The sequence below is a fragment of the Coffea eugenioides genome, chromosome 11 (genome assembly GCF_003713205.1).
Source record: "Coffea eugenioides isolate CCC68of chromosome 11, Ceug_1.0, whole genome shotgun sequence".
Classification (NCBI taxonomy): Eukaryota; Viridiplantae; Streptophyta; class Magnoliopsida; order Gentianales; family Rubiaceae; genus Coffea; species Coffea eugenioides.
Window position 1 is genome coordinate 52330553 of NC_040045.1, and position 27939 is coordinate 52358491.

Sequence of the window (27939 nt, forward strand, 5' to 3'; positions counted from 1 at the left end):
TAAGGTCAAGAATTAATAAAGGAATTTTTGAAACGCATTTGATGATAAAAGTCAAGAATTAAACCAAAAAAAAAAAGTCCGTTAAATTATTAAGCCTGGTGGATACTCACAAGTTGTGTGTGTGTGTTTTTTTTTTGTGGGGCTGGGGGGAACGTCAATGAAGTGCAAGACGTTAATTGCTATATGACTTAAAAAGCATATTAACATTAGCTAAATTGTGCATCTTAAGCTAATAATAATGTCTTTACTTGATTTTAAGGTCAATTCAAGGAGAGGAGCCGAAGAGGGTAGGAATTTGCATGAATTATGACTTTTGAATTTGGGCCAAATTTACCGGACAGAATTATTTACCCTGTGAGAATATTTCCGGTCGGGAGTATGAATTCGAGAAACAACTCACAGCCCAGTTTATGGTGCCCCGAATTGGTGGTGTGGCATTCTTGGTTTCTAGTCCCTGACTGACCAAGCTGCTAACGATACGCGGCCTCTTACCAATTGGCGACTGTCTGCATCTCTCTCCGATTTTTGCAGAAGCTAATTTACGTAGTGCTCTATTTCTTAATCGAATAGGCATTACCTTTTCAGACAATAATGTTGGACCAATCTCGAAACCCACGTTTATCTACAGTTGAAAAAAAAAAAAAAGGACGGTTTCAACGTCTTGCTTAATTGCAGTACATCTCGAAAAATCAGAATAGAAATAAAGAAAATCTGATGATCCACCATATTTTGTCATGCTTCCAAACACCATAATCACTTTTCAAGACGCAGATCCCTTTCTAGTTTTATTGCAGCCCAATCCCAGATTTGAGATACCTATCTTCCTTTGTAGAAATTCTTTTGTACTAAAACCTTAAAAAAAAAAAAAAAACAGTTGGAGTACTTTCAGACGAAGCTCTTCTTTTCACATGATAATATTCGTACGTGCCTCGTATTGCCTGCCCACCATTTCCTTAGGCTTAAACCTCCCTCCTCAATCTCCATCTCCACTGACCCCCTGCCAACCCCTCATCGTCCATTGCTGCTAAAGCTTGCCATCCCGTTTCATAATTGTAACTTGTAAGTAATTAATTCATAATCCATCAATTCCGTTGATACCACTCTGGTATTCCTTCTGTATTTTTACTGTACGCTTTCAACGCTCACAAGAATTCCTTCTATTTTTGCGCCATCCTTTTCTCACATCTGCTTTTGGTAGTCGATTATGTACTGCTAAAAAAGTTTCCCTTTTCCTGGGGAAAATTTTCCCCCTGCAGTCTAGTCTGGTACTAATGATGAAGTCTTTCTTTACTGTCTCTCCCATATCGCCCGGTTGATACTTGATCCTACTTTAGTAGTACCAGCAGTAGTAAGTAGTATTAATTGTGCCACTTTGCTCTAATCAGCAACTTTAAAGAGACGAGATCTTTTTTAATTATCCATCCATGTGATTGTTCTGTTGTTTTCAACCAACTTTGTCTCCATTGTAATGGGCTATTACTACTGCAGGTAGTCCACCCGTTCCCAAGATGAAGATAGTACTACTACCTTTTCGGTTGCAGTGTGTTTACGGTGAACTGTAGTAGTTGCGTAAGCTTTTACAGGCGTCATGCTTTCTTCTCCTTTAGAGCAAGCAAGCATGCTTCTTCCCTTTTGACCTTTTTTTTTTCCTCTCTGAACCCTCGTTCTGGCCATCCCCTGCTTCCTTGCTGTTTCTGTCTACTTTCCGAATTCTCCCAGTCGTAATATTTTCCTTTCCGTTTTCAAGATTATTTCTTCTATTCATAGACCTTTTGTATCTATTCTGTTGGTTAATTAATCATCGTTATCTCTTCGATGGGGAATCCCTGCATGTAAAAGAGTTACTTAGTTCCAAAAGGTTAATCTTTTTCTTTGAAGGATATTCCTTAGAGGATCAGGCCCGTCGGGGCTTTTGTAGTTGAAAGTAAGAGATCTTTTCTGATCGGTCCTTTTTTTTTTTTTTTCTGGGTTTGGATTTCCCAAGTCTTGCTTGCGCTCTATTTTTGTTGGAAAATTGAAGTTTTGCGAGAGTATTTTTCTCTTATCATTCATAATGCCTCCAACTTACCTACCGCTCCGGTGGGAGAGCACGGGGGACCAATGGTGGTATGCTTCTCCAATTGATTGGGCAGCGGCCAATGGACATTATGACTTGGTCCGAGAGCTTCTTCGTCTTGATGGCAATCACCTTATCACCCTTACTTCCCTTAGAAGAATTCGCCGTCTTGAGACCGTGTGGGATGACGAAAAGCAGTTTGATGATGTTGCCAGGTGCCGCTCCCTGGTTGCAAAGAAGCTGCTTGTTGAGTGTGAGAGCAAGAAAGGTAAAAATTCCCTCGTCCGAGCTGGATATGGTGGATGGCTTCTCTACACTGCTTCCTCAGCTGGTGACTTGGGATTTGTCCGAGAGTTGCTTGACAGAGACCCCCTTTTAGTCTTTGGAGAAGGGGAATATGGTGTCACGGATATACTGTATGCTGCTGCCAGGAGCAAGAATTCCGATGTTTTCAGGGTTCTTTTTGACTTTGCTGTCTCCCCAAGGTTTCCTTCTAGTAATGGCAGAGAGTTGGAGGAACCAATTGCGGAGATCCCTGCTGCTTATAAGTTTGAGATGCTGAATAGAGCTATTCACGCTGCTGCTAGAGGAGGGAACTTGACTGTATTGAAGGAGCTTCTTGGTGATTGCTCAGATGTATTATCTTACAGAGATATTCAAGGTGCCACAATCCTGCACGCTGCTGCTGGTAGAGGACAGGTTGAGGTGGGTATTGCATTATCCTGTGCTCATATGAATTTCAGTCTTCTGACGCATTATCTGGGTGATTTCGTTTTCAGGATATGCCTTGAGCCTATTTGTTGGCAATTGCGTTTTTTTTGTAGCTCACAAACTTCTTGCTTCCGTTGGCAATTGATGGGACTATTTGTGTTTCTTTCAACTCAATCATTTCTTCAGGTCCTAAATTATCTTTCTTGCACCAGACACCTTATGCACTACGAGAGCTTCGCAGCCATTTTTAACTCCTCCGACTTTTAAATTCCTTTTATTTTCAGTCAAAGAACATTTTCAGTGACTGATATAGGTCTTCTGGTTTTTCAAAAGACTCTAGTATTTTCTTTACAAATATGTTATGCCTACTTTTGTGGCTTTATCTTATGCTATCAAATCTGAAAATAAGTGACATGAATTAGTTCGTAGGACCCCATGTGATGCAATAGAAAATCCTTTACTTATGATTCTACTTAGGCCACCTTTCTTGGCATTTGCACTACAAACTCAGGTGGAGATGAGGCGTATCTACGTCGATGAAATGCTGTTTCAGACTTTATAGCAGGCAATGAGTAATGTCTTACAAGTTTCCCCAGTTGAAGTTTTCCTTGTAGGAAAATCTGAGCAATTGATTTTGCAACTCTAGCCGCTGCATTCTGAACCCTATCATCTTATAAGTTGTCAATCTGTTAGCTAGGGTGATTATGAACTCGTTAGTCAGAAAGTGGAGACTTTCTTTGAGTCCTCATCCTAAGCATTGAGCTTTTGAATCCAAGGAATAGGATGTGTCTAATTGTTTTGAAGTTATTCATTTCTACCATGACCCTGATACCATGATTTGGTTTGCCAGGATTCACGCGGTGTTGATCGATTGATGAATCAGTCCACCCAGAACCTAGTTCTCCTACATAGTGTGCGGTTAAATTTGTTATATGTAAAAGACTTAAAGCATTATGTTCATTCCCTCTTTTAAGATTTCAGTGTCTGTGTGAGTGTGCTTTGTTGTGTGTTTTAAATTTATGCTAGTTCACCCATGTACATGTCGTCCCATAATTTGAAATATAAGAAAAATGAAATGTTTACCCCTATTACCAATTTGCTTCCTAATAGTTATTACATGGGCAAGAAGTCAAAGATCTTTCATTACTACGTGATAGAGTGGTACTTTCTAAGGTTGTAAATGAGCCACATCTGACTGGAAACAACTGGGCTCAAGGTAAATTGGTAACACTATAGAATTTTCTTCCACCCACCTTCAGCAGTAATCTTAATTGTTCAGTTCAATACTAATTTTTCAGTTGTATTTTGAACTTATGGTACTCTATGATTAGTAAGTGACTAAAGTTAATGTCTTTATGAATGCAGGTAGTCAAAGATCTTATTGCTTCCTTTGATGTAATCAATTCTGTGGACAATCAGGGGAACACAGCATTGCATGTGGCTGCTTCCAGGGGCCAACTTGCTGTTGTGGAATCTTTAATTCTTGCTACACCCTCCTCCATCTATTCCAAAAATAATGCTGGAGAAACTTTTCTGCATGTTGCTGTTACTGGTTTCCAAACTCCAGGTTTTCGCAGATTGGATCGGCAGATTGAGCTTATGAAGCAACTTGTATGTGGAAGGATATTTGACATTGAAGAGATCATCAATGCTAAAAATAATGATGGGAGAACTGCTCTTCATCTTGCTATCATTGGAAACATTCATTCTGATCTAGTGGAATTACTTATGACTGCTCGCTTTATCAATGTCAATATTCGTGATATGGAAGGAATGACCCCTCTTGATATTCTGAGGCAACGGCCACATTCTGTGTCTTCTGATATACTGGCCAAACAGTTGATATCAGCAGGTGGAATCTTCAGTTGTCAGGACTACTCAACAAGAAAAGCAATTGCATCCCATTTAAGAATGCGAAGTATTGGAGGTAGTCCTGGAACTTCCTTCAGGACCTCTGACATGGAAATATTCCTTTATACCGGCATTGAGAATATTTCAGATGCAGGTGGTAGTGTAGGCCTGAGCCCTTGTTCGACCGAGACAAACCACCATGACTCGAGTCTGGAGACCTCTAGCACAACAAAAAGAAAGAAACTACACACTGTAAGCTATGCAGCACGAAGGCTAAAACAGCTGCTTCACTGGCCTAAGATGAAAGACAAAAGGGCAGATCGATGCAAAAAATCAGTGGGTGAACATTCTATATGCCCCTCAGAAGGACCTCCAATTCCTCTGCGGCAGAGGTTCTCCAGGCCTTCATCACTTCCGAACAACAAGCGAACTCTTTCGGTAAGGAGTAACCTTCCAAGTCCATCAGCAAAGAAGAAACTCGCTTCTGGTCTAGTGCATGGTGTGATGCAGGGAATTCCCAGTGTCAATGTATCTCGTCGATCACGGTCAAGTTCATTTTCGAAATCGTCATTCTCCTCGCATAGCTCTTTGGATAAACAAAAAGGTATACAAATTGAGAATGATATAGCAGGAGCTTCTTGCTCCAGACTGATCGGTGATGGTGATGGATCACCAAGTGCAGTTCCCAAACTAGGGCCAATCAATAAGAAGTTGATGAACCAGTTGTTATGTTTTGGTGGCCCAGGACAATCTGCAAAAGCTCCTACTTCCAGTGGACTACAGCCATACGAGATTTATGAACGTGCTGTTCTGTAAATGACTTGTAGACAAAGAGGTTATTGAATCCTGGTGATTTTTGTAGAGAACGCAGGGGTGGCCTAAATGTTTTGGGCGGGCAATTCTCGTAACTGGAAATTGGCTCACCATGACATGTTTTGCTTTATATGTAGAAGAATTTGGTCGATGAAGAAGTAGTTTCTCGCTGGTTTTAGGCCCTGATCCAGGAAAAAAAATAGTGTACATTCTTCTGTGCCTTTAAATGTATTCTGTTTGTTTTAAGAAGGTAATGTAAACATGCTTTGCTTGATTTGCTGATTCTGTTCATATAAGAGGCTCTGCGTGAAATTTATATGAACTGATTGTGAACACTCTACTTGTATGAGCAATTTTCCATATTATACCAATGCATCATACACTCCAAAAGGATCACAAGAAAATACTACATATGCACACACACACACACACACACTAAAAAAAAAACCGCGGATGTATGTATTAACCAAACCAGCATGAATTTTTTTTTACTCAAAAGAGCACTTCAATACATCTTTATACTTGCTTCTAGTATGAATTCGGAATTCCTATTCCGCCATGACTAGTGATGAGCCCACCCACCCGTCGACTGCTTCCATGGCGAAGCTGACGCTCTTCTGAGTTCTGACTGCTTCCTTTTTACCTATATCACTACATCCTTCGCTGTAGGCAAGCTGCTCTGCCTCTACGAGTAGAATTTATAGGTCTTCGCTTCAAGTATGATCTGTCTTAGCCCTCCAATTGGCGCAATAACCATCAAGAGGACTCCCAGTATGATGCAAATCTGCCAAAACCAAGTTAGATCAGCTTCAAATTTCTATACTTAAAACCCTACGATTTCAAGCGTCCCAAGTTGCACGTACCCAGTTTGTAATCCAAGACAAGCTGTATCTCCTCGGTTTATAGATGGCAAGCCACATGATACAGGGGAGCTGCAGAAAAGATGGATTTAGCAGACCAGACCCATACAGCAGGAAGATGAAAAAGACAAAAAGGGCCCATACTGAGAGGGTACTCACGAAGTATGTCGTTGGGGCGAAAGCAAAGCCTCCAAAGAATCCAAGAAGTCCGCCGAAGAATGGGAATGTGAGACCAACAAACATTGTGAAAGCTGCAGTCAAGACATCCCTATCAAACTTCAATGCAACTTTCAATCCAAGGAGAAGGTCTAAAACAATCAAATGCCATCACTTACCCACGTAAATGTTCCTCGAAACAAAGCGCAACGTCCAACTGGGCTTGAATCTTAATTTCTTGACGAGCACAGTTTCAATCATGTCGAAAACCGGCATCGCATAAATCTGCAATCAAAACAGTCCACAGATATCGCGATTGTGATGTCCTATCCAAACAACCTCGTGAAAAATGAGCTCAAAACTACATCAACAGAGGGGAGAGCCTCCTTACCTGATAGCTTCCGATTACGTGAACCACGACAAACATGTTAGCCATCGCAATTAGCCAGGTTGGTTTATTCAATGAGAGGAGAACGTTATCCTCGACACTGTTTCCGAACATCCAGTACCCTATAAAAGCAACCGGGAAATAGCACAATGCCACAACTATGTAGGCAACAACCACTCCTCTCCACATGGGCACCTTGGAAGGCTTCCCAGGTTTAGAAGGGATGGTGGCTTGAATCTCTAAAACAACATTGTGACCGGCGTAAGCAAAAGCTACATCTCCCAGGGCACCGAAGAAGTTGAAAAGTGTTCCTGCTGTAGTCGTAGCTTTGTAGCCATATTCCACATCTGGTTGGACGCCCTTTTTCACGGAGGCACCCCAAGCAATGGTGGAGTAACTACATATTAACACAGTCACGTCAGCATTGCAACCGCTTAAGAATCAAAATAAAAACAGTAAAAACCAGAGATGACGCTGGGGGAATACCTCAATGACATGACGGCTGCGGCCAAAGACACACCGGAGATGGAATTGAAGTTTGGAAGATGGGAGAGCACAAAATGAACAGAGGCGAAGATCATAATGAAGTAGGTAGTCTTGATATCCTTGCAAGGCTTTGAGCAGACCAAGTCATGGAACTTCTTCAATGACTTCCCTCCAGTAACCATGTAAACAATGTCCACGCCCACTTCAACCACTAGCTGTTGGGGTACTACAATCCAGAGACCAAGTTTCTCACCAAAAGCATGCTGGCCTAGCTCGTGATATCTGTCGAAACGTTTCCCCGGAACCATTTCGTGCATTTCAACCATTTGCCATAAGGTGTACAGAGTGATAATCCAAGATAAGACCATTACAGTCACTCCAGGCCCCCTAAAAAATTTTTGATGATCGTACATAAAGCTTGTCAGTCCACCAGCAAGATTAGGATCAAGATTTCTACTAGTACGACTATTCTACATCCTAAGTAACAGGAGTTATATAAGATGAACACTACCCAAAAGTCCAGATTAAATACTCAGAAGAAAAGGAACCCTACCATCCAAGCTTGGACATGGCATAAGGCAAGCTCAACACTCCAGCTCCCACCATGGCAGTGACATTGTGAAAGGCCGAGTACCACCATTTTGCATTCCTTGAGGACGTAATAGGAAGCCATTCATCAATTGCCTTCTCTTCAGCCGTTCGATTGTCCACCTGTAGTTTTCCGCATAATTTCGTTCATAAATTTCAAATTGAATTTCATTCAGAATTGTTAAACAAAAAGGAAAAAGAAAAAAATTTGAGGGAAATATGGGCCTGAAAAAGACACCTGAAAAAAAGACATCATATTTTTTTTAATCATATTGCAGCATAGTTTCAAAATAAGCGTGGAGCCATGTTACAGTAGATCATTTTTAACTAAAAAAAAATTCTGGCTTCAGTGCAATCCAATAGAAACAAAGCCTATCCACAAATTTGATGGGCAAATTTAGCCATAAGTAGAATGTCTCTCTAATTCCATATTTACTAGCGCAATTTTTTTTTTTTTTTTTTTTGGGGGGTGGGGAGGGCTGGTGTGGGCTTGTAACTGGAGGCCAAAAAGTGTCGCAACTTAACAATCGACGGTAGAACTTAATAGATGTGTAATTACCAAAAGAAGAACTAGACTGATATACACCTTTTGACGGTGACGTCAAAACAGAACCATAGTTAGGTTGACACGAAACAAAACAAAACACCACAGTTCGGTTGACAGAGACAAGAGGACGATGCATTGTGGGCTGGACGACAATAACGATCCACCACTCCCACTTTTACAAAAAAGTTTCCAAGACTCTTGGAAGTTTTACGCTTTCAGCCAGCCACACATGATTCCAAAAAAGTGAATGAATGCCAAGCACGCAACGACGAAGGCCTAAAGCCCACAACCGCAACCTTCCCAATCATCCCGACGTCCTGCTCAGTTACTACTTACTACGACGGGAACAGAACCGCATACCGTTGTTCCCAGTAAGGCTTCGACGGAGCTGAAAGCAACTCTTATTCATGAATTTGTTTAAACTACCCAAGACACTTGTTAACTGGGACTGATACATTATTTAATGTACTCCCTCTCTTCCCCTCCGTCCGTTCCACTTTGATAAATTTGATTTTTTTTTCACATAATTTAAAGAAATTAGTTGATTTTATTAGAAAAATAAATTTAGTTCAATACTTTCATAAGATATCCTTCCGTTAAATAGGGGGTGTGACTAATTAGAAAAAGTGCATTTTAAAGAAGTTATAAATTAATTATATTTTTTATTAAAAAATAAATTATAATTTAAAATAGATGAAAAAGAAAAACAAACCTATCGAAAGTATACGCGTACACACCGCTAGTTAATTATGGAAAGTGAGGACTAGTTGTAAAGGGGAAATAAACGTAGAAATTCATGTGTATTACTTTATGAATTATGAATGCTGCGGTCCACTGTCATTGGTAGGAGTATCACGAAAATCCAAGGAAGAAAGTTACCGACATGGGAAGTTGGACCTTAGAAGCAATGAAATCCTTGGAAGAAGGGCATTGCTTAGGCCTTGTTTGGTCTTTGAAAAATTACTACGTTTTCGTAAATACATTTTTCAATCAACTTTTTATTCCATGTATGTCAAATCACAACAATGTTTTTTTTTATAAAAAGTTTTAAAAAAATGCAATCCAAACAATACCGCTAGCACCAGCATGTTGAAAATATATATAAATAAATAAAAGAAGAAGTAGATTCATAGAAACAACCATGGGTGCCGCCAATTGTGGAGATATTGACTTTCATCATTTTTTCAAGTATCAAAATATCGTGTAACCGAGACATGAAGAACCCGAAGCTGAAATATGAAAAAGGGTTGGGGTTTTGGTTTCAACTTTCAACTTTCAACTTTCATAGTTTAAAAGAGCTACGTAATCCTACTCTGAAAAGTCAAACACACCACACCAGCAATGGGTCCAAGTTCCGCACTTGACTTGTAGCCAACCAAACGCCTATGCCATGTGGTGAGATCCTAAACTCTAAACTCACCCAGTCAACGGCCGTAATTGTTATCGCCATTGTCACGAGAACCCCACTGTCCAGCGGCCAGTTTGGCACGCCACATTTTCTTATCCTTCTCCTTCTTCTTCTTCAATACATACATATATATATATATATATATATGGGGGTAATTACTAATTACAGTTGCTTTGGATATTATTACTGGACGCCAGCTGGTTAAATTTCACTACGATCATTCAAAATGGAGACCCTTCCTTACTATTCAATCATATGAATGCATGATGTAATTAAAGCTTGTCTTGCGATAGAATGAAGTCTTGAAGGAACTACATCGATCCATTTTTCAAAATATTTCTTTCACGCAGGTGCACTCCAAACTAATTAATGACCACGTAGATGAGATTATTACTGGCGGTACCTAACTTCTTCTAAGCTTAACAGTAATAATAATATCAAGAATCAATTTTCTCCAGGTCCCTTGATTACCTCCTCATCTTTACTTCGCCATAGGCGTCTGTCCGGGGACCATTTTTGCTGCTACTTGAGTTAATCATGCATGACGAGAACAAAAAAAGCTTTTAAAATTCTTACAGGGGTGTTACCATGCATCACTAATAACAGTAGTAGTAGTACTAGTATTTTCCATCAACCAAAAAAAGGTTCGAGGAAATAAAAAGAATACCTACTTTTTTTAACGTACGTCAGGGACGGTCAAATCCCAAATATGCACGGGGGGATTTGGGGAGTTCCTGTGCGCGTTTGACAGAGAGAAAGAGAGGGAGAGGGCGTGACTTACTGTTTTGGAGTCGTCGTAGTGGAGATGATCAGTTGGAGCTTGAGTTCCCATGATGATGCGGAGGAATTAGAAAGCTTGGAGATGAGATGAGCAACCGACGAAGAACAGCCGGACACAATACGAAACTCCTCGCTTGTCTTTTAACCCCCCAAAAAAAGAAGAAATGATTACACCTGTGTTACAAAGGAGGAGGAGTCCAGAGAGGCAGCAGTCTGAGGTTCGGAAGGACAAAACGGCAGTAGATACGAACGAGGAAATCTATGGAAACCTCCGGCGTATATATTTATATATGAACAAAAAGTGGATGGATGTAGATATATACAATGAATATCCAGAGTGTCCTCCCTCCTCTACGGCACCTACCTACTGAGTATATCTTCTACGTAAACTGTAGAGAGGGAGAGAGTGAAGACGACGTTTTTGTTTGACTTTCCCAGGTCTTCATTGAAGGCAAGTGATTGTTTTTTGAGCTGTATAATATATACTAGTAAGTATGTGTAGTTTCTTAAGAAAATTCCTGGAACCATACACACTGACAATTGGCCGGCAGCTCACGTTGCCGTCCCACGTTTTTTTGGGTAATTAGCGTGTGTTATCTACCTGTAAGCCATAATTAACAAGGATCTTTTTATAGTATTAATTTGGAGATCCCTATCTTGCTGGCCAAATTTTGCAGTTTTATTAATTTTTGGAATCAATATCAATTTTAGCACATGATAGTGAACAATATTTCGCCAGTTCATGAATCAAACAGACATTTAGTTGGTGGTATACTTACTAGTTTTAGAATCATTTGGAGCAAAGTTGCAACACATCATCTTGGATACGATATCTACCATATACACAAATTTGTAGTGTTACAGTGAAAGAAAACGATGGATCAACATCCATTTATTATATACTATAATTAGTTTTATAAAAAGGGGAAAAAAAAAGACCCGGTAAAAAAGTGACCCGGTAAATTGTGAGGAACATTTTTTTAATTATTTATTTTGCAGTGGTCTATGTTCATCCTGAGCCCAATAACTTATATAAATATTCCTTCCATCCCACTTTGACAGTCTTGATTTTTTTTCCCACGCCGTTTAAGAAAATTTAGTTAATTTTATTGGAAGAGTAAATCTAGCATACTATTTTTCTGAAATACTCTTACATTAATATTAGTAATATAACTAATCATTATATCTTTACACTAATAACAACAACAAAATTGATGGAAATTAAGTTGCACTATTCAAGGTAATGAATCAAAGCAATTAATGAATAAGGTAGGTTATATAACTGATAACAACTTAAATTAAATAAGGGTATTTTATATAAGTTAAAATTTAACAATATTCTTCAATTGGTAAGTGGATTATATTTGGGAAGAATAAAAAATAAAAATAAAAATATCAAAGCGAAACGGAGGAAGCATATTTTTTTTTAATTCTTTTGATTTGCCTATGTTTATGCCTGAGTATAATAAAATACGTAAAAATGACAATTTTTAGGTTTAAAGGAAAATTAACATCAAAGCAATCCAATCATTATATTTAACCTATGGAAAAATTAAATATCTACCGAAAATTTATCCGGTACTCGTGGAAAATCAAACATCCACCGAAAATTTAGACCTTCGGGTCTAATGTGTGTCTATCAGTGGAAGCCATGAATGGACGCCCTTTACTGGTGGGAGACAATGAAGGGGTGGGGGAAATGAATTGAGAAAATCTTTTTTAATCGTGTAATTATAGTGAAAGATATATTTATTTGGATTGCACATTATTTACACCTTATTTACAAATATTGAGCTGTTTGCATCATCAACATATTTTTTTAATTACCTGTTTATTTCACATACATTATATAAAAAAAAAAGTATTACAGTATTTCTTAAAAGATTATCCCAAATAATCTCCTAGTCAAACACACCGACTTCAACGTATTTTGTTGCAAATTATAGGAAAAATGCATTTGAGGCGATGAATGAGTAACTTCCTGGGAGATTATCTGCAAAATAACTAACAAGTACTGACTTATGCACGTCATAAACTAATTAAAGCACGAAAAAAACACAGTTGTAGCTAGGCGATTCAACAAAATTTAATGGTTCTTGTTATTGGCTCAAGTGTTCCAGTTATGATTTACGGTCCCTCTTACATTGGTACAAAAGATTGAGGTGCTATCCTCAACGTTCGCAGAATCTTGATTTGGGTGAAAAATGTGTGTGTATAGACTGAAATGAAAAAAGAACAGCCTAATCTGGATCTCTTTGGGTTTGTGTGTAGGTAGTTTGTATATGAGATTAGAATCACCTTTTTCATTTGTATTATGTTCCATTATTTCCATAGAATGGGTGAACAAATAAGGATTAATTATTAATGGGAGATATTAAAATATTTGAGTCTATCCGAACTACATTATAAAAAATTTAACAAAAATCCAATGCCATACTATGTAATTATATATTTAACAACCAATCTATTTTCTTTGAATCTCAGTTTTGGGTATTTCATGTTGGGTTCTAATGAAAATTTGCAGATCTATGTAACACAGTGAGAGGGTGGTGCTTTATAATTCTTTTATTTTTTTAATTGATTTTCTATTTCTAGTAAGATAACAATATTATTTAAAAAATGAAATAATATTCCACACACTAACAGTATGTACATTTTCACCATTGAATGCATGATACATAATTCGAATTTGAATATGAAACTCAAATTTTGTATATGTATCATGCATCTAATCGTGATAGTATATATAATATCAGTGCATATAAGATTTACTCTAAATATATATATATATATAATGAGGAAAAGTTTATCGAACATGTTTTTGTTGTTCTATTTCACGAATAAAAGTCTTTCGATTTTTGTGTGAAAAACATTTGTGAATACGAAAATTACAATAAAGAGAGAAAATGTTTGTGAAAACATATATATATGTATGTATACGGACACACGCATATATATAGAGAGAGAGAGAGAGCAACTAGACGTCACTGGATGTTATCTTGCTACCTAGTCAATTATGTGACATCCAAATTAAATATTTTAAATTTGGATGAAATCGATATGCTTGATCACATAAGCGTCATTATTTCCCTTGACAAAGTCGCCAAGCATTGGTATTTACTCCCAAAAAAAAAAAAAAAAACTGTGAGTGGTTTAAGCACAAAGTTTGTTACGACAGGCACACCATGCCTTTCTCCGTAATTGGGGCAGCGCACACTGTACTGTACAACCCCTTGGGGGGGTGCGGATCTTTTGCCTGATTGAGAATTCATTATTGTGACCTTTTGGTTTTGTAGATGAAAACTAAAGATGCATGTGTATAATTCTGAGGTCGGCGGGAAACGGAAGGAATACTACTTCTACTACTGGCACATTTCTATTGCTTATTTATTCTGGTTCGATAAGCGAAGAGAATTATTTTTCGCTTTCCTCAATACACTACTGACTTTTGAATTTGTGGCCGATTTTGAAAAGGCCGACTTGAAAAACTCGTTGTATGGTTAATTGAGGCACGTCGGGATTGCATTTTCTGTTGAGATAATTATAAAATACCAATCTCTCTCAAATGTGTCTGTGCAAAGTGAAGTGGGGACATGGATCAAGTTGGTTGGCGGCATTTGAATTTGATTGGCCTTAAGACGAATATTTTAACTTTTTGAAACATCCAAATTACTAATTTCAGACAGTGCCCGCCGCCCCGGCCCGAATTTGTGGATCCATCTTGGACATGTGGAACGTGAAAGATTGATTTCTCATTTCTGCCTTTGAAATTATGTGTATCATAAGCGAAGGAAAGGTCAACTTTATATAGGAAAGGTCAACTTTCACGGATAAAAAATAACTTTGCTGGTCACTAGTTACATTTTATAATTAATGTATCTAAAATAAAAAAAATATATATATATATATATTAATGATATGAACAGATAAATTTACTTAAATAGCTCGCTATCCCTAGCGGTCCAGCAGTCCATTGGCAGCCTGTCGCTTCCCCAGAACTGCAGAAAGCCAAAAGTCCAAAGTTGTCGATGCGTCATGGACCATGACGCATTGACAACAAAAAATGCGGTGATCCGTATCCATGAATTGATCATCAACCGCGGCTCTATTTAGCATTTTCCGAGTTGGAGACTGACCCAGCGCCCCCTATTGCACATGAAAGCCATGTTACTCTTGGCCCCCCGCCCCAACCCAAGGTTTACATAGAATCAACGTATTCACTCACTCGCTCGCTCGCAGTGAAATGAAATAGGTTCCTACTGCCCCAAACTCCCTGGCTTAGCCTCTACGAGGTTTGTCATTTTCAAAAGTTACAAATAAGTTCACAAATATAGAAGAAATTTTTGTGATTTTTCACTCAATCTAAAAGTGATATACAATCCTTCAATAATCGCTCTCTGAATGGAAATACCAACTACTTTTAACATTAGAAAGATATAAATCCTGTACTGTCTTCCACCTTATAGAGCGCAAGTTTAGCCTAAAGGAGAGTGAATCTAAATTGGGAATTAGAAGCCAAATTTTCACTTCTTCTTTACAAATTTATATCCCTCAAGTTTTAAATATTTACTTATAATGTTCAATAAGCCTAATTATCAATTTTTTTCCTATCCGTACTCTATGTCGCAAAATTACATACTATTTAATAATTGAATAACAAAAATACAAAAAATTTAAATTAAGTACTATAAAAATTAACATAAAAACTTAATCCAAAAATTTTGAACCCCTAATATTTTATTCATCTGTAAATTTAAAATTTCATTTTGAAAATGTAGGAAAAGAGGCTAAAACTTTATCATAAATTGGTAATGCTAAAAAATGAGTAAGTTAACAAATTAAGAGAAAATAAAATGATAAAATAAAACCAACAAATAACAATAATAATGAAACAAAAGTAGTTAACATCATAACAAAATGAAAAATCTGAAAAAAAAATGGTAATTTGGGGGAAAATAATTCTAAATGGGTTAATTGGGTTTGATGGGTTACCCAATAATACCCATTTAATAAATGGATGTAACCCATTTATACCCATATACAAAAATTTAAGATATCCATACCCATCTATTCATGAACGAATATTAATAAATTTAATTAAATGGGTTGATTTGCCACCTATAGTCATGGTGGGTGGCTAGCTTGCAAGTGTAGTTTCAGCAGAGCAAGTGGGCTGTGGGCTGTGGGGGAATTGAAATATTGAATGGGCATTCCCCCGCCTGGAGAGGAGAGCGGAGGCGGAATCCAAACCCCAAAAAATTGTGCGGAAGATTCAGAATAAATTAAAGTACACCAGCGACGACTTTGACCAACGAAGAGGTCCTCTCAGTCAACGCCCACACTTTCACACTACAACGCCATGCTCCGTAGTTGTAGCAGTAGTTTCTCGAAAAAAAGCAGTAGTACTGCTGCCATATGGGCCCACATGGATGCGCATTTCTTCGTCATCTTCTTCATCCTTTTTCCTTTTTTTTTTTTTTTTTTTTGATAATAGCATTTTCCTTTTCTTGAATGACGGAAGGAAATTATTTGGTGGACCATCCTAATTAATTACATTTGGTAACTGAAATTCGCCGAAACTGACTAGCATAAATGAGGTTTCAGCGCTTGGTGTAGCTGCTGATTGCTGACTGCTCCTTTAGATGAGGGAGGGGCATCCTGTAATGTAACTATTAATCTGGTGCTCGTGTGGTTATAGTAATAAAAAAGTAGTACTACTACTTCAGATTTTACTGCAAGAAAAGTTTAATTTAATTTTTTTTTTCTTATCCATAACAAGCATGAATTTAAGGTGAAAGCATGTAAAAGTTTACCCTACAGTTGTCATCAACAAAACGTACCTCATGTTCTGCAACGTTTGCACTGCAGCAGCAGCCATACCTAATGGTTCAAAGTTTCTTGTGGAAACAGGACCTTCCATCTCCATCAGGAAGTTTGCAGTTGCCGGGGAAATTCTTGGCTGTGAATCGAAACCATTCATTGACTTTATCCTATCTAAATCATTTTCAATGAGCACATAAAGTTCCCGTTCGTAGAAATTTGATACTCCATCTTCTTTTCCGTCTCAACAAATTATTTTTTTCCATAAGGGATCGTTATGTCTTTCTACGGAATCGCGGGTCTCTTTATTAGTTCCTATTGGTGCTACACAATTTCTTGGAATGTAGGCAGTGATCATGATCGATTTGATAGAAAGGAAGGCATAGTGTGTATTTGTCGTTGGGAATTTCCTGGAAAAAATCGTCGCATATTCCTCTGATTCCTTATAAAAGATATTCAGTTCATTCGAATAGAAGATTGCTATTTTTTAGAGTTTGTATGGAAAACATCCTACAGCGATTTGATGTAAATAGAAAAATATACTACAATGATTTGATACATATAAAATAAAAAGATGAATGAGAAATGTGTTCACAGAAAACATGTAAGAATTATATATATATATATATATATATAACTGCAATACAAACACCACCAATTTTCCAACCCAAAGGAAGGAAAAAAAATAAAAATAAAAAACTGGTTGTAGCATTTTTCTTTTTTAGTCTAATTTGTTGTTTTCCTCGTTGATTTGATCATCTAATTTGTATGTGCTTTTGAATTGGTCAAAGTACGTAACCTGATGTTTATTTATGTATTATTATTTTGTAAGCAAACCTGATGTTTATTAGGTAGTACTATGAGCGGTTTACAATATATGCACTCAATGACTGAGAGTCAAAGTGGCAAGCAATGACATTGAGGAGCAAGGACTGATGGGTCTCCTCTCTCCTCATGCTGCTGATTTAATATATTTCATGGATACCGGACCGGACCGCAGCTTGGTATGAAAACTGCGGAATCGAAACCGCTTGCAGCATTTGATGGGGATTCCCACGTGTTGAGTGAACCCAAAGTGTCAAATCTTGATTTTTATCGGGTACTTTTTATCTGCCTGCCGTTGGAGGCACAATAATATTTTTCAAATGTCACCTGGTGACTGGGCTTCTGCTGGATCCCATTCGGAGTAACCTTGACAATCAAATTTCAAGGAATTGTCTTTTACTTGTTCGTCGTCAAAATTCAAGCCTCGGGTCGGTTCGCCCCCCCCCCCCTAAAATTGATACGAATTTAACGGTACAAAATTCTTTTGAAATGAGCGATCACATGATGGGCTTAAAACCCATTGGGTCAGAGACCAGCGGCACTACCTGCACGCTCACACATTCACAGCCCATTTATTTTATTTTTAAAAAAAGCAATATTTTATTTTGTCCCCTATCTGTGAACAAGAACAAGAATCCGTTTCTTCTGTTCCTCCAATCTGATCCACCAAAAATAATAGTAAGGGTAAATCACTTTCTTTCTTTTTGTCTGGAGAGGCATTTCGGAATCACCCCAAACTAATCCCTAGATTGGACATAATTTCGCCCCAAAGATACCCAGCAACGTTAGCACATGAGATCGAACCTGAGACCTTATTGTAACTATAGACGTCCAGTCCCAGCCGAGCTACCACGGGGAGCCAAGGGTAAATCACACCAAAAAATGATGGTATTCTGGCTCCTCCTTGTACTAGGTCTAGGAGCCATGTTCCGTACTGGGTGAAATAATCAGCTGCTTCTGCGGATTCTAGCCGCGGCAGGGCACCGTCACGGACCTGGGGATATTTATGGCTTCAACCGCTGAGGAGGCCAAGGGACCAAAAGAAATCACATTCACTTATTAATTCCCCCCAACCCACAAGCAGAGGGCCATACAGTTTTAACGCGTCAGATATCCTTCCATCTCCTCACCTGCCGCCTGCCTTCTCCTGATTTTTTTTTTTTTCCCAAGATATTTCTTTAACTGGGCAAAGATCAAAGTCCATTCATTTATCTCAAGGAGCTCGTCTGACCTGACGTTTGCGTCAGGGCTTTCAGTCGTCCACGATATCGCAAAGAATGTAATGCAAGACCAAGAAAGCACTACCAGCACAAAATTTGAGGACGCTGTCCTCCACCCAGCTGCTGAAAAGACTAAAAACCCAGTTCATCCCGTTGCACCAAATTACTACACTTGGGCGTATTGTCTGTTAGGGGTATATAATATATATTATATACCCCAGTTCAAATCAGCATATTCCTACAAGGCAAAATAACTTTTTTTTTTTAAGTTAATGTTAATACTAACATAATTTAACAAGGAAGGAAATTATTTCTATTAAGCGGGGCGGGCCCAACTGCAGATTCAATAATTTGATAACCCCAGAAATGTAAATCTGAGTCCAACTGCTACCAATAAATTAAATGCAAAACTCATTTTCATCTTGCAGCAAACTGTTATGAAGAAGCTAATATACTGCAGTGCAGAGTTTTCAGTAGAGCAGCTGAATTTTCCATAATTAGGGGAGGGGGTGGGGAAAAAATTAAAAAAGCTGCAGGCTTTATCTAATTTTCTCGGCATGCCTTGCAGTTATTTCTTTGTACAACTGAAGCCAAAGATTCGAAATCCACAATATACTGACAGAAATTGCCGTAACAACAACAAATATCCAGGAAACCCAGAGCCATCTGGGAATCACATTATCCGCCATCCCACCCAAATAAAAAGCAAGCATTTGGTATACAAAAACCGGCCCCGCAAAAGCCCTAGCTGCGGTGTACAAAGCATAAAAAGGAGGCGACAGAGAGTCGTACAGTCTGGCGGCAAATTCCGAGTCCGATCTGCGGGCACCGGCCAGCGTCCAAGCATTCTGGCAGAAGCTGGTAATTTCTGCCAGAATCAACAGCACCAGTATCGCATATGCCCCGTGGTACACGCAGTACCGACACGTGACGAAAACGAATAAAGTGGCCAGATGGTGGCCGATGAAAAGCACATCTCTTGGGTAGAAAATCAAGTAATGGCACAGGTCCATCAAGAAATAGGCAATGCTGTAATCGAGCACTAGATTCTGGAAAGGGGTATTCTGGGAATGGAAATTGCGGTTCGGATCGATCAGGATGGCGCGACTGGCTAAAAACACGGCGGGAGTGCCGTGGGCCAGTGAAATTACGCAGCTCGACGCTTCCGGCCGGAGATTCCTGGACCAGTTGCGGAAGATGACGAAGTAAGCAATCAAGTAAAGCAGCAGATACACGGCGAAGAACACAGGAAGATTTGGCATCGGCAGCGCACTAGTAGAGAGGGTTTCCATACGATCGAAACCTGATCCAATCTAATTAATCAACGAAAATTTAAAAAAATAAATAAAAGAAAAGGCTATAAACAAATCCTATGTAGTACTTACTATTTCTGCGATTCAACCTACGAGTAAGATTGGCGGAGATTGCCAGAAAGGTTTAGTACTAGCAGGAACGGTAAGAAGAAATGCTACATTTATAATTAATGCAAGCCCATATATATATGGTTCCGGGGGAAGAGGCTGGAAATGTTTGGTATAGGTTGGTTTGATGTTGATGCTAAAAAGTAAAAGGTGGTTGCCTCTCCAAACTTAAATAGATTGCACTTTTCGAGAATCTTGAGACTTTCAAGAATCTTTTTTTTTCTTTTTTCTGTTTGGGTGAGCTTTTTATTGGAAGTAAAAGAAAGAAAAGAAGAACAGTGTAAAAATCGGAGATGGAAAATTTTTTTCTCTAAACGTGGAAAGAAAAGGAAGAAAAGAACCAATCTTCGATAAAAAAAACTTGTTTGGATTGCTATTTTTTGAAATTTTTGTGAGAAAAAATACATTATAATAAATTTAATATATGTGAGCTAGAAACGTGATTAGAAAATGAACTCTTGGAAAATATAAAAAAAATTTGGAGAATAATGACAATCCAAACAAGCAATTTGAGAAAGAATGTCTACATATTAGTACTTAGATTTCTTCCTTTCATTTCCACTTATTCCTAAACAGCCTAGTTCCTCTCCTGTCGTTGATTTTTCCATTAAACAACCACTATAACCTAATATTAGGACGTAATAAAGGCGTTAAGTTAGCCAAGCACAAAAGAATGTGTGGAAAGAAGTCGCCGGTCACTTATTAATAAACCATCTAAGTATTCATTTCTTCAAAACGTGCTTGAAAATGTATCGCAAATATAGAAAAATTCATAAATGCAAACACTTATTTAATGATAATTTGTCGTATTGACATGTCGAAAATCCACACATGTTAGTATTTTTAAAACGGGAAATTAGTCTAAAACACCCATCGTATTTTATCTAATGAATTTTTTCGTTCTTTACTAAAATGTTAACTTTACGTTCGTTATAAATTCAAGTTAGCAAATTTTGATCACAACCTAAGTTTTCGATCATTTTTTAGTCTAAAATCCCCACGTAACCCATATACAATCATTATTTATGTATAAAAAAAAAATCATGTCTCACATTTATGCAATCGTTATTTATGTATAAAAAAAATCATGTCTCACTTTTTTTTAGTGACAATAATGAATATGGATTGGACCGAATCCCACTTTTTTAGGAAAAAATGACAATGATTTGGGCCATACTCCATTTTTAAGAATAAAAATGAATATGAATTCGGTAAATAAATCAGGTTTCACCTTTTTTACCCCAAAAAATAACCACGTATAAATTATGTGATGGATTCAAGCAAAAAATAGTCAAAAACTTAAGTTGGGATCAAATTTTATCAACTTAATTTTATAAGAAAAGTAGAATTACCATTTTATAGATGAATGATGAAAAAATTTCTTTACCAAATGTAAAGGAGGAGGTTTCGAACAATTTTCCTTTCGGAAAAGAGCATCTCTAACCGCTGGGACAAACATTTTTCCGCAATGAAGTATTTCTTTGCTTTTCTCTCTTCTTCACGTATACGGTGCATCGAACATTATTTTTTCTTTTGGGCCACGCGCTAGCATGCTATATGTCAATTAAGTAGTATTTCTTTGCTTTTCTCTCTCCTTCACGTTTAAGGTTAAAGAGGACGCTGCAGCGCCACGCGAAAAAACTGTGCCATCTTTCAAGTTTGAATGCTCTCTCTTATCCTTTACCCAAAAGTCTTTAAGAAACGTGGGAGCTGGGAAGCGTGAATTGCTTGTTAACTGACTTCTCCATGATAACTCATTAGCCAGCAGCACACCACGTTATAAGGCTGTGAATCTAATAGTCCAATATGAATAGTTTCTCCAATTACGCAATCCGTCGTAAAAATTATGAAATGGTCTCCTGCGACGTCAGTGTCGAAAGATGGCGTACATTCGAGACAGAAACCCACCTCAGCCACGACACAAATCTTAAACGACTGCTCCAATACCAGAGGAGCCAATCCCCCCATAAAAACACGTAATAAGAATAGATTAAATCATTCCTGGATCCAAGCCATCAACCTAGTAACACATCCAAAGTGGGGTACATCGAGGACAAAACAGTTCGTTCGTGGAAGAGTGCTGCAGTCTACTTCATGCAAAGCCCAGCAAGTACTATCCCTCCAACCTTGTTTAAAGCCAAAACCAAGGGCAAAAAGAACAAGGGTCGATATTTGACATGACAAGAGTGAGACTTCGGTCCCACTCTACAATGCTGTCTAAAAGCTCATGGGAAATTCTGCACGCCAGTTAATATGTTTAACGCAGATAACCGACTAGGCGTACCTTTTCTTGCTGGATGAAACAAGCAAGCTTGTTGCTGTCATACCTTTTCTTCCCATTAAGATAACTTGATTGGGTTGGATCGTCGAATGACTGTGTGTCTAACCTTCTTGATGACATAAAGAAAAGCTGTAAAACTTAATCAATTTCTCCTTCCTCTACATCATCATTAACGCTACCCAGAGTATTAGGTGGCTCCCCTTCCTCATCCTCTTCATCCACTTTCATGTACAAGCCAAGTTGTTCCAAGGGATTATTACCTCCAAACTTAAAACAACTACCAAACCCTTCCTGCAAGTGATCTGGGCTAGTCTCATCCACGGAACTAGGTAACTGCTCAAGTGGACCAGATCTGAGCATTTCCAAATCTTCGAGGAACCGGGAATTCTCATTTATTTCAACAGTTTTCTCCATCTGTGCCAGAGTCAAGAGTTATTCAAAAGACTCAAGTAAAACAAACAAGCAGCAGAAGATTTGCATCCTTTCACAACATATTCTTCAACTTTAGTACCTGCAACAGTGCCTGACGGGCAGCTTCTCTCTCAAGTTCCCTTTTCTTTCTGGCTTCAGCTGCAGCTTCTTCTTCTGCTTGTCTTCGAGCATCTTCAGCAGCTTTAGCTTCTGCTTGCAATCTAGCTTTCTCTATTATAAGGCAGCAAATTAATGAAGTGTTCATTTCAAAATTCATTTGTATTGACTTCATACACTAGCATGAGTACACAACACAAATGTTCAATAGATTGCAACCTCTCTTCTTCTGCAGCTCAAGTTCCTCCCTTTCACGGCGCAATTTCTCAGGATTTCCCTTTTCGCCCTAATCTCGCCCAAAAAATTAAAAAGGAAAAAAAAAATCAAATTTCACACGACCTTTTACAATCAATTGGGCTAATACAAGTCAATCCATAAAAATTAACCAACCTGGCCAAGAGTTTTTTCTCGGGCTTTCAAGATGGTATCAGCAAAACGGTTCTTCAGGAGAGCAGCCCTGTAGAGCTTCTCGGGGGAGACTGGCCTTCTAGCTGGAGCACTCTCCCCTAAGATTTTAAATAGTAATGGATAAGACAACAATATTAATTGTAAACAATTTCCTTATTACTCTCTCTTACCATCTTGGCGGCTATCTGACTCATCTGAATTAGGCTTCTCTTGAGAACTCTGTTCAAGCTGATCAAGCCCACTAACAGATTCTGAACCATGCATGCAAAAGTAGTCAGCAGGTTGTGAATTCCTTTTTGGAAGAAAAGTCATTTGAAACGCATAAACAGTTTACTTGACTGCCAGAGATATTTTTGCCACTTAAATGAAATAGAAAAGTGGAAGCCAAATACACACTATTACTGAAGCCGTGTCAATTGAGTGGATCCAACGTAATATCATACATCATGAGTATGCCAGAGCCATACACTCCAATCAACTAAATGAAATAGAAAAGACAAAGCCAAACGCAAACTAATACTTAAGTCATGTCAACTAGGTGGATTCAAAGTAATATCATACATCAAGATTATCAGTTAAAGACGAACAAACTTAATCAGTAGAAACTAGCACAAAAGCCAGAACATCCCCTGAAATAATTATTTATGGCACAAGGTGTGGATAACTCTGTATTACAGAGCCAAATGTATAAAACACTAGCCGATCCTGAAAACTATTTTCCCATTCAATAGATCATCGTCCAAAAGAAAAGTACAGCATGGAACACTTTCTTCCTTAATTTTATCAGTTTGGAGAAGAATTTTCCCTTTACAACAAAAAGTAATATTACCTAAAAAAATCTGAAATGATTTTCAACTACTGATTTACTCCATACCATCGAGGCAAATGGATTGATAATAATTTCATATGGGAGAAGAAAACTCTTTGGTTATAGGTCTCAGCAAACAGAACCATATTTTCATTTTGTAAAAATAATTATAAAAAATCATATCCAAAGTCAAGGAAACCACATTACGTAACATCAAACACAGAGACCAATTTGTTCTTGAATAACCAGCTGTATATCAATTTGCTAGTTCTAAGATGGAATATTATTTAGTCCTTAGTTAAGAATAACTTCAAGATAGTCCAAAGAAACATATGATTCAATAACAAGACTCACAGCAGCTCATTTAACTCTCGAAAAGACAGGCATAGAGTTTTTGCCTGTCACCAAACTTATATACATAATAAACAGAAGTCACAGACACCCAAAAGAAAACGGATCAAAGCAATTGATTTAAGAACTCACGATTTCCCTCAGTCAAATCCTCTCCACCCTCCTTCTCCTGTAAAACTCTTGGAGAATCACTTTCATCCTGTAATCACGTAGTAAGAAAACCATAAGACGAGAATTACATTTCACTCCAAAACAAGGAGATAACCACAACTATAGGTTTTGTGTGTCCATTCAAAAAATTGCCAATCAGTTACACATACCAAGGTTGGCTTTGTTGCAGTGTAAGCTTTAATCTCTGCTTCACCATCAGAATGGTCAGTAGAACCCAAATCTGCAGGAAATCCGCATGTATTCAAATACTAAAACCAGGCCTAGGATTTAGTGTTTTAGGATAACCCCGACTTTCAGTATTGAAAAAAGACAAACAGCAGGGGTATTGTTTAGGTTGAAACATGTGAAGTAGAAGCAAAATAGACAGAAAAGAGACAGGTATACAAAAATGCATTACAATCCACAGATAGAACAAACCACACCATACTTTGGATATCAAAGGCTATAACCAACGATTTGATGAGGTAACTAAGTCAATAACAGTTACAACTAACATATTTAGACTTCAAATCACAAATTTGCATGGTAACAGCACAAGAATTCCATGACAAAGGGGCAACAAACCTGATTTACAATTGGACCTGTTACTCCTCAGACCGCCATCTCTCTCAATCTCAACTGCAGGGTAGCTTGAGACAGGGGGCTCATTCCCTCCAATATCAACTTCCTCATCAACAAGATCATTTCCTAATGAACCAAAATAACAATAATACATTACAAGGTTTATAAACACTGAGCAGCCAGTGTCATTTACTAAGGCACGATAAGACTAGAGGGAATAACCACCTTTGTCGACTTGCATGGATGAACTACTGAGCCCTGATTCATTAGGCAGCTGAAACAGAGAATGGAACAACACAGTCATCATAAAGGCAAAGGCATTGCAATCATATAACAAGGCACATGTAACTTTTATTTCTTTGACCCCAAGAAAATACTAGAGCGTAGAATGACGACTACTACCTCTATCTCACAAGGTTCAGCTTTTGCATCATTCTTTTGTTTCTCTTTCAAATATTCATCCAAAAGCTTTCTTAATGTGAACAAAACATCCTCACTCAGATCATAAATATCAATCTCAATCTCATCTTCTCCAGATTCCCCTGCATTAGAAATTTGCTCCCTCAAAAAGTCAACAATATTGTCAGGTAGATCTCCAAGCAAACTCTCCAATTCTCTGCTTAAATTGCACTTCTCTTCATCGGTCATTCTTGGTTTCACAGGTTGTTGCACTACTGAATGCAGCAATGGACTGAGTTTCCTCTTCTTCGATGGGGCAGTTGGCTTAACTACTTCAGCCTCCTCTTGAAGTTCAGATTTATGAGGTACTGAATGTGAACTATTTCCTGGAAGTTTCTTCTCAAGAGTTTTCCATCTGGCCTCAAAAAACTTTTGCATGGTGTCTGCCATAATATGAACATCATTTCCTGGTGGATTGTACGTCATTGCATTTGAGAAAGTAACCTTCACATCTGCAAGAAAGTCCAACGGACTTGAGTAGACTCCCGAACCAAGCTTGCTCTTTATTGTCCCCAGATCCATTGGTTGTTTTATGACAGTGAAATAATCCGGAATGTTTAACTTAACTATATCAACAGGAGTATTAAAGACCCATGCATACTCGTGGGACATTAACTTTTTCAACAAGACCTCGCATTGTTTAATCATTCCCACATTCAAATTTGAGATAGTACCCTGTTTCACAGACTCGAACCTCCCTGAAGTACCGCGGTTCCAACCCCGTGCCTTATTACCTGAAGAGCTTGATTTCTTTCCAGACCTAGAAACCTGGGCTGAAGATTTCCTGGAATCCAGGACCGGGGGAGCAGCTCTCTGTACATTGCTACAGCTAAGTATATCGCTAGATGACGACAATGTAACAGCATTTGTCTTCAGCAATTGGAATTTCCTCTGGAGGACCCGAATCTTTTCAAGCTCTGATCTTAACCTTAGTATCAAGCTCTTCTTCTCAGATAGAGACAATTTAGATAAAGGGACCACTTGGACAGGTACATCAAAGCCATCTCGTAAAGCAGAATTTATATCCACCCATTTTTGTCTTGGTGCAGTCGAATCCTCAGAAGCGGTAATTTCGGCCTCGAGTCTTGCTGAGCTGCCAGACCCTTCTGATTCATAATTAGGAAGAACACCAGTAGAATAAACATCTGGAAACCTCTCCTTCCTAGCCATCATTGTGCCAAGAACTTCCTCACCGAACTCAAGTCTTTTTCGTAGCCAAGTTCATATAAGAAGTTCAACCCTGAATAGAATGAATCTTGGAGAATTCATAAATATGACCTCAAGAAAATCTGGATTGACCACACATCGTAAAACGGCCACTAACACATACACGTTGAAATTGAAAATTTTACAGCACTATCGAATTAACCCCCCACAATTGAAGAAATTTCTCTCCACCCCTTATGCTGTCCTAGCTTGATTCGAATGCGCCGAACGCAATTAATACACAAAAAGAAAACAAACAGAGAGAGACCGAATATAATCTGATTGAGGCTTGTCGCAACTCGAGAAACTTGAATATTGCACTTAAATTATACAACAAATGAAGAATAATTCACTTTAACCCAATTACCTTGGCCCAGATCCCTCCTGGAGTTCCAAGAATCAAAATTCTCTTGGTACTATTAGAGGTTCGAGCAGGAAACCAGATAAATTCAGCAAGAAACTACAACTGATGAAGCGATGCCAAAACCCTAGATCAACCTCAACAAATAATTGGAGGACCTACTTGTAAGCCGGCCGGCCTTTAATTCTGCCTGTTTCTGTATAAAATTCGGATGCAAAATAGGGAACTTGAAAACCCTAGAATCTTAAATCCCTTGAATTGGAGGCAGGGAGAGTGGATAAAGAGAAGCCAAAAAAGAAAAAAAAAAAAAGTAGCTGGAGGCTAAGGAAGCTCGACAAAACCTTGACTTGTGAACTTCGATTACTAATAGTTACCCACAACTCTACTTAGTAGTGGTAGTGTTTTTTTTTTTTTTTTTTTTTTTTTTGAGGGAGAGAGAGGGCAGACCTTCGTTATTGGAGAGAGAGAGAGAGGCAATCACGAAAAGTAGCGACGTTAGCATTGTATTGGCTACTTTATAAAGCGGTAGCGGATTGCTATTCCCACCGCCTTTCACGATATCTGGGCCGCTTGTTGTCGGTTTGCGGCTGATCCAACGGCTGAGTCAGTGACTCAGATGTCAGCCGCTGAATTTAGATCTAACGACTCAAGCGCGTCCATTTATCTATTTGGTTGGACAGCAACCACGTCCTCGTTTTCTTTCTCGTCTGCACATTGCAATTCCATTGGTTAATTAAGGCTGCGGCCCACGGAGTGGTGCACACTTTATCAAACCTCTCCTCTGAGACAGAGTGCTAGAAGCTAGAAGGCAGTAGCTGCTCGCCCGCGTCAACTCTCGGGCCCATTTAATGCACCGATTACGCGGCCATGTCCCA

At 38.4% G+C, this 27939-nt stretch overlaps 4 protein-coding genes across 7 annotated transcripts; 1 reads left to right on the forward strand and 3 right to left on the reverse strand.

The window, feature by feature from the left end:
• The first annotated feature begins 914 nt into the window (after nucleotides 1–914).
• On the forward strand, nucleotides 915–5746 carry LOC113751234 (serine/threonine-protein phosphatase 6 regulatory ankyrin repeat subunit A). 2 transcript variants are annotated; one of them, XM_027295170.1, is made up of 3 exons: nucleotides 915–1059; nucleotides 1489–2761; nucleotides 4133–5746. In XM_027295170.1, the coding sequence occupies exons 2-3, from the start codon at nucleotides 2054–2056 to the stop codon at nucleotides 5432–5434; spliced, it is 2010 nt and encodes a 669-aa protein (XP_027150971.1). In that variant the 5' UTR covers nucleotides 915–1059; nucleotides 1489–2053; the 3' UTR covers nucleotides 5435–5746. The 2 variants fall into 2 exon arrangements, with proteins under 2 accessions (XP_027150971.1, XP_027150970.1); XM_027295169.1 differs by having other exon boundaries at nucleotides 915–2761.
• A 121-nt stretch (nucleotides 5747–5867) lies between these two features.
• Nucleotides 5868–11083, reverse strand: LOC113751235 (lysine histidine transporter 1-like). Its single transcript, XM_027295172.1, has 8 exons — nucleotides 10646–11083; nucleotides 7875–8032; nucleotides 7322–7708; nucleotides 6839–7232; nucleotides 6627–6732; nucleotides 6451–6542; nucleotides 6295–6363; nucleotides 5868–6215 (listed from the first exon to the last, which is right to left on the reverse strand). The coding sequence occupies exons 1-8, from the start codon at nucleotides 10694–10696 to the stop codon at nucleotides 6117–6119; spliced, it is 1356 nt and encodes a 451-aa protein (XP_027150973.1). The 5' UTR covers nucleotides 10697–11083; the 3' UTR covers nucleotides 5868–6116.
• Nucleotides 11084–18942: 7859 nt separating this feature from the next.
• On the reverse strand, nucleotides 18943–20070 carry LOC113751723 (TLC domain-containing protein At5g14285). 2 transcript variants are annotated; one of them, XM_027295835.1, is made up of 2 exons: nucleotides 19895–20070; nucleotides 18943–19822 (listed from the first exon to the last, which is right to left on the reverse strand). In XM_027295835.1, the coding sequence occupies exon 2, from the start codon at nucleotides 19799–19801 to the stop codon at nucleotides 19049–19051; it is 753 nt and encodes a 250-aa protein (XP_027151636.1). In that variant the 5' UTR covers nucleotides 19802–19822; nucleotides 19895–20070; the 3' UTR covers nucleotides 18943–19048. The 2 variants fall into 2 exon arrangements, with proteins under 2 accessions (XP_027151636.1, XP_027151635.1); XM_027295834.1 differs by having other exon boundaries at nucleotides 18943–19812; nucleotides 19895–20069.
• A 1654-nt stretch (nucleotides 20071–21724) lies between these two features.
• Nucleotides 21725–27479, reverse strand: LOC113751718 (transcription factor GTE8-like). Of its 2 annotated transcripts, XM_027295829.1 has the most exons (11): nucleotides 27071–27479; nucleotides 25441–26737; nucleotides 25264–25312; nucleotides 25042–25164; nucleotides 24627–24697; nucleotides 24439–24505; nucleotides 23318–23398; nucleotides 23130–23245; nucleotides 22959–23025; nucleotides 22723–22853; nucleotides 21725–22625 (listed from the first exon to the last, which is right to left on the reverse strand). In XM_027295829.1, the coding sequence occupies exons 2-11, from the start codon at nucleotides 26668–26670 to the stop codon at nucleotides 22350–22352; spliced, it is 2211 nt and encodes a 736-aa protein (XP_027151630.1). In that variant the 5' UTR covers nucleotides 26671–26737; nucleotides 27071–27479; the 3' UTR covers nucleotides 21725–22349. The 2 variants fall into 2 exon arrangements, with proteins under 2 accessions (XP_027151630.1, XP_027151629.1); XM_027295828.1 differs by having other exon boundaries at nucleotides 25441–27479.
• Nucleotides 27480–27939: the final 460 nt, after the last annotated feature.

What these genes read in the sequence shown, in the direction of transcription:
- LOC113751723 (XM_027295835.1), bottom strand. Translation starts at nt 19,801, where the DNA reads ATGGAAACCCTCTCTACTAGTGCGCTGCCGATGCCAAATCTTCCTGTG.
- LOC113751718 (XM_027295829.1), bottom strand. Translation starts at nt 26,670, where the DNA reads ATGATGGCTAGGAAGGAGAGGTTTCCAGATGTTTATTCTACTGGTGTT. An exon ending in CAGGTCCAATTGTAAATCAG is followed by an intron (nt 24,698 to 25,041) that starts GTTTGTTGCCCC and finishes GATTTCCTGCAG; the next exon opens with ATTTGGGTTCTACTGACCAT. An exon ending in CTGCAACAAAGCCAACCTTG is followed by an intron (nt 24,506 to 24,626) that starts GTATGTGTAACT and finishes ACGTGATTACAG; the next exon opens with GATGAAAGTGATTCTCCAAG.
- LOC113751234 (XM_027295169.1), top strand. Translation starts at nt 2,054, where the DNA reads ATGCCTCCAACTTACCTACCGCTCCGGTGGGAGAGCACGGGGGACCAA. An exon ending in CTGGTAGAGGACAGGTTGAG is followed by an intron (nt 2,762 to 4,132) that starts GTGGGTATTGCA and finishes TTATGAATGCAG; the next exon opens with GTAGTCAAAGATCTTATTGC.
- LOC113751235 (XM_027295172.1), bottom strand. Translation starts at nt 10,696, where the DNA reads ATGGGAACTCAAGCTCCAACTGATCATCTCCACTACGACGACTCCAAA. An exon ending in GCCATGTCCAAGCTTGGATG is followed by an intron (nt 7,709 to 7,874) that starts GTAGGGTTCCTT and finishes AAAATTTTTTAG; the next exon opens with GGGGCCTGGAGTGACTGTAA. An exon ending in GCAGCCGTCATGTCATTGAG is followed by an intron (nt 7,233 to 7,321) that starts GTATTCCCCCAG and finishes GTTAATATGTAG; the next exon opens with TTACTCCACCATTGCTTGGG.